Source organism: Leiobunum rupestre, chromosome 5 (genome assembly GCF_980474605.1).
Source record: "Leiobunum rupestre chromosome 5, qqLeiRupe1.1.hap1, whole genome shotgun sequence".
Classification (NCBI taxonomy): domain Eukaryota; kingdom Metazoa; phylum Arthropoda; class Arachnida; order Opiliones; family Sclerosomatidae; genus Leiobunum; species Leiobunum rupestre.
Window position 1 is genome coordinate 33,090,968 of NC_143388.1, and position 6,097 is coordinate 33,097,064.

At 34.7% G+C, this 6,097-nt stretch overlaps 1 protein-coding gene across 3 annotated transcripts in view; it reads right to left on the reverse strand.

The window, feature by feature from the left end:
• Window positions 1–5,394, reverse strand: part of Ccn (cellular communication network factor protein Ccn) — a 91,965-nt gene extending 86,571 nt beyond the window's left edge. For all 3 annotated transcript variants that reach the window (XM_090175176.1, XM_090175177.1, XM_090175175.1), the window contains exon 1: window positions 4,981–5,394. In XM_090175176.1, coding sequence (XP_090031302.1) covers window positions 4,981–5,181 — 201 coding nt within the window. In that variant the 5' untranslated portion in view covers window positions 5,182–5,394. The remainder of the gene's footprint in view (window positions 1–4,980) is intronic.
• Window positions 5,395–6,097: the final 703 nt, after the last annotated feature.

Below are 6,097 nucleotides of genomic sequence, written 5' to 3' on the forward strand. Positions count from 1 at the left end.
GACAAACGCTCGACTCTTCACCAATATCATACATTTTGTGTTTTAATTTTCATAAAATTCGAATTTCGATCTGCCCAATTTTTGAAACAATTTTGGGATCAAATTTGAACCTCCATTTTAAAGGTATCATAAAAGTTATTTTATAAAACCATTATATCAAGAAATTATCTTTTTAAATAAGTGAAATCAGTGCAATTTTAACATTTTTCAATTTTATATCGATGAGTAAACTTTTCATGCGGTTTACTACTCTTCGGTGTGGCTTGAATTTCGTGAACATTGAAAACTTTATTGAGCCTGCCTTAAATTGATACTTCTCTCGTTGGGCATTTTATATACTTTTGGTAATAATAATTATTATTATTATAATTATAATGAAAGATTTAAAATAGAAACTATGGTAATGAGCTGAAATAATCTCGTTTAATCAGATTCCAAAGAATTAACAACTAGGTTGATTGAAAAATATTTAAACCGTATCCCAAGAGCGCTGAGATCGTGACATATTTACCGACTAATAGAATCAGGAATAGGAGGCACGCCCATCGCCTTAGTGGCGCCCTCCCGCGACGGTAGAACGAAGCGGCGAATTTATGATGTCAGGGGGTGGAATCTCTATTGTTGAAACATGACTAATTTATGCCCCCATAGACGGAGCTAGGGTTCCAATTTATATTTTCCAAGCCAGCAACGAATCACTATAATTTCGTCTTAAATAGGCCAAATAAACGTCTTGCCCTTATAATTGCAGCTCATTGAAATTCATTAATTACCGAATTAATGAAATCTTTTGTCTCGTATAGGCGCGTGCTTTTGAATCGATGGATATTCTTATCATTTTACAGCAGAGCTCCGGATCCCGTGACATTTCACCTTGTATCCTAGAGCGAGAATACGCTAACTCAAATTTTACTAAATTTTACAAAACGCATTTTCTTGTTCAAAATTAACAATTAAAGGGGAACGGCCAAGCTTTTCCAAATATGGCCTTATTTCCGTATCAAAAGATTAACAAGACGTTCAATATACTAACACGTACCTTTTTTTGTCTTGAAAAAATAGCTTTTGGCCCAAAACGTTGAAACGAAAAATAACGCCAGGTGTTTGGGTTTGAATTTTCGCCGCCATCTTAGGGGCTGCCGCCAGCGCCCCTAACCCCTATGAGCGATTTGCGAACTATCCTAACTTTTAAATTCGCGCTATTTAGGCTTAGGTCTCTTATAACTGGAACGCGCCGCGCGTGCGAAACATATTTTTTGCGTCTTCAGCGGCGCGCGCTTTTACGTTGTTTTTCTGTCTCACCGACTTCTCACCAGGTGTCGCGGTGGACGCGCGCTTTTCGATTTCCCGAAATTTCTTTATTTTATTAAATATTAACCACTCAATATTTTTTATTCCGTTTTCGCCGTAGATTTTAGTTTTTAATGGGCTATAGGGCTATATAACTGGTTAAAGCTTGACCGTTCCCCTTAAAGATTAAACACTTATAATGATAAACTATCCTTACGATAATTTAAAATTTGCAAAATCTCAGTACAATAAATATTATACAATTTTAATTAGAATTACAAAATTGTAATTATTGAAAAAAATTACATTTGATTTTAAAATAACCATTGGCACAGTTTTTTTATAATAAGCAAAATATTAAAATATTATTCGCTTCATTATTTTCTGGAGCTATGAGAAGCAAACTAAAACTATGGAGTATTGGAGTTATCACATTTTTGCGCTAAGGTAGCGATTTAAATTGTAGTTTTAAATTGGTTCGTGAATAATAACGATCGTAATCGTCCCAAATTAATTGATTTTCATTAGGATTCGGTGTTTCTGCAAGACAACCGCTGGAAAGAGTCATTCAACTATTAACATTTTCCCAATTGTTATCTGCGTACAAACAGACGTTTGATGGAGACAGTCATATTGGTTTCTAATTTTTAAGCATTTATGATTTAATTGCGTATATCCAAATTTATACCCTGGGGTTACGCTCTTAAATATAAAAACAATCAAAGATAATCAAGGAGCAAGGTAATCAAGGAGGTATAATTTAGGGATTCTTTATACTGTAGTACCATACGTAACATAGTTACTCATAAGTGTGCCAGAAAGAACGTTTTCGCAATGAGACCTTGTTGCGAGGATATGACGTAATTGACGTCACTTACCAGTCGATGACGGTTTTATCGTCATCAAAACTAGTTCTGGCGGGGAGGGAAGGAAGTTAAAACCAGTTTTACGCGACGTTAGTCCGTATTTTCCTTGGTGGCTGTGAAACAAGGTCTCATTGAAATTTTTAATACAGAGATGTTAAACAGAGGCATACTTATGAGTAAATATGTTACATATGGTAGTACCAAAGATAAGCCAAAAGTAAGCCTGGAAATTGTGCAGCTAATTGGAAGTAAACTATTTTCCAAGATTTTTTGCTTCAATTGCCTGTTTACAGAGATTTTATTAAAATGTGTACTCCGCCGCGATAGAAAGTAGTTCGCTTGAATAAGATAAAATTAGAATTGTAAGTGTTATTTCTTTATATTACTAAAATATATCAGATTGTATTTAAAATAAATCATAGTACAGTAATTGATTATTTGGCAGTATCAAATAGGTCCCAAATTATTAGTACTAATATGCCACATCATAGGTCGAAAAAGTTATTGCACGTAAATTATTTTTTTAAATCACATTTTATAAGTATCGTTTGAAACGGATTTAATTGTTTTATTGAAGTCTTAAGTATTTTTACAATATAATTTATAATCTTTCCAAAATATAACATTTTAAAATGTAACAGATTAAAGTAGAAAAATTATTTAGAAGTTTTTAAAAAATAAATTATCCTTTAGGTAAATTTTCGACTGTTTCCTTTATTTACCTCAAATAAATCTTTCAGATCTTAAAAAACGCAAAAAGCAATTAACCAGATAAATTACTTTTTTCGTCTATTTACTTTTCCAAAATTCCGTGTAATGTTTTTGCATTTTTACTGCTTTACAAACAAAAGAAAATACAAAAAGTTCTATATGAAAAAAGAAATAATTTTGGCATATTTTCTTATGATATAATTTTTGTAATTAATTTCGAGGAAAATTAATTCAACTAAATCATTTTCTTATTCAAATCATTTGCACCTGATTACGACACGAAAATTTGTTTTATTGTTGATCAAAAATATTAATTAAATCTCCCCAATTTTAGTTAAAAACGATACAAAAATTATCAGTCATTGAGTATTATAATTTTGATAAAAAATATTAATTAAATCTCCCAAATTTTAGTCAAAAACGTTACAAAAATTGTCAGTCAAAGGGGGCTTGTGTATTTAATGTCGTGTATAGTAAATTTTAAGCGACGGGAAATTAAAAATGTGGTTTGCTAGTCGGGTCGATAGTAAGTAACCGAACACGGCGAACAAGCGACACCGTTAATTCCTGCTTAATGCCTAATTATAATTAGTCGGATCTGTGGTAGTCGTGTTACGCTAGAGCGCTCGCATCGGCGTCCGACACTGCGCCTTTATTATTATCCTCCGTCGTCTCTCTTAAATCTGTCGTGGCTCTTCCAAAATAACCCTTTAATCTCGCTATTATCCTTTGCAAAGGCCATCCTAGCCAGCGCCGCACTCTATATTTAATAAACGGCAAATACTACGGGGGCTTTAAAATCACCGTGCAACTCCTATATCGCGTGCTGAACAGAGATGGCGCTATAGGACGCGAAACCCTTGAAATTAACTACTCCCTGAACACCGGTGTAATGCGTGTGGAACACTTCTACAGGGGTAATGTTAGACCAGTTTTCTTCGATTTAAAATTTCACTGTCATTTCTATATCGCGTTACGAACAGAGATGGCGCTATAGGACGCGAAACCCTTGAAATTAACTACTCCCTGAACACCGGTGTAATGCGTGTGGACCACTTCTACAGGGGTAATGTTAGACCAGTTTTCTTCGATTTAAAATTTCACTGTCATTTCTATATCGTGTTCCAAACAGAGATGGCACTAGCGGACGCGAAACCCTTGAAATTAACTACTCCCTGAACACCGGTGTAATGCGTGTGGAACACTTCTACAGTGGTAATGTTAGATCAATTTTTACGTTGTAAGATTTCTTTGCTATTGCTATATCGCGTGCCGAACAGAGATGGCGCTATAGGACGCTAAACCCTTGAAATTAACTACTCCCTGAACACCGGTGTAATGCGTGTGGAACACTTCTACAAGGGGTAAAGTTAGATCAATTTTTACGTTGTAAGATTTCTTTGCTATTGCTATATCGCGTTACGAACAGAGATGGCGCTATAGGACGCGAAACCCTTGAAATTAACTACTCCCTGAACACCGGTGTAATGCGTGTGGAACACTTCTACAGGGGTAATGTTAGACCTGTTTTTTACGTTTTAAATTTACTGGCTATTGCTATGTTGGGTGCCGAGGACGAAACACCCTGTAAATTAACCACTCCCTGGTGTAATATTACTACTACTACTACTACTATTAGGTCAGTTTTCATCGTCGTGTTAGGTTTTGAGATTTTTATCGCTTCAATATGTAATGGCGTAAATAATATCAGTTTTATTTTAATAATTGATCCCTACTTGATAATAATAAAACACCGAATAAAAATTTCCTTTTATAAAATTATTCATAAATCACTTTTCTTAATTAATGAGACGCAGAAAATAATAATTTCAGAATAAATTAATTTAAAAATTCAAATATTCGGCAACGTTAAGACGTTTGAACAGGAATACCATAAATAAATGTATTCTGTATTTAAGTCGCTTATTTAATGGCATTTTTTCAATTCACAACAGAAGCATAGACCAAAAAATTTAATTTTTTCTCTAGATTAAATAATTCTTTATTTAACGTACCCGAAACGCGTGTTATATAAAAACCAATGTTTTCTAAGATCTATTGAAAATGCAATTGTAAGCTTATAAAATAGAATAGAAATCCGCTGTAGACTTACCAATCCGTAAGGGTCAGTAAGGGGTCCGCCTTGTTTCCGGTAATCTTCGCAGTTGTAGCACGGGCTGGCCATGCTAGTCCCGGCCACTATGGCCACCCATAACATTCCCAAAACGGTAATAGCACTTGCACATCCAAAATTCATCTCTGTGATCGTCGAATCAAATCCTCGACCCGTTGACGTAACCTTTCTCTTATACATGACCCCAAACGGATCAGATGTATTAAAAAATTACTCGAAAAAATTGATCGTTCGAAAGCAAATGAGTGGCCCAAGGAAGCTAAGTTCACGTACCGTCAAAAATGATATTTAAATCGGGGATTGAAATCATAATTCCCCGACTGTTTGACGCTTTCTCGGGTCGGGAAATAGTCGGAAACAGTCGCTCTGTCGGCGGAGGAGATAACCCGTTACCGTCAGGCACCTCGGCTAGACGCGATCTCTTCGAACCCCCGCATTCCGGCTACCCCAAGTTGGCCGAGTTCGACGCGACACCTATCGTCGCGTTCCGTCTCTCCTCTTTCGATTTTTTCGATTAGGCGCCCCCCCCCCTTCTTTCAACCCCCCTCCCCGTTCCTACGAATTTTATATATTACTTATTTGTACAATGCCGTTTTTTTTTCGTAAATAAATAATATGATAGTCAAGGCTTACAGTTCATGTTTTTAAATTGCTATTTTTGATCTAGAATTTTTCTTTTACTTCTTTGGGACGATGCAATTTGTCGTAGCTTTTGTATCTATTATATAGAATTTCGAACTTTAACGATTTGTTTGAAATATCTTTGTTTTAAAATATTGTGATGATATGGGAAAACAATATATTTTATAATTATCGTAGTTCATAATTTAAGCGAAAAATTTACTATCAACGGAAGATTAAATTGTTCAAATTTTAAAGCACTTTTTACTCCTTTTTACGATGTTAATATTTAACTGGATGGAAATTTACTCATTTATCATTCATTTTTTCTTGGTGGAAATGTTTGAGGACGCCTCTGTGCGCTATTTTTTTGTTGAAAATGTCAGCTAGCCAAACATAACAGGGACTTGAAAAGGATCATATTTTGCATTATATGGATGTATTCTTCTATTTAAAATGAAATGTATTTTTAAAC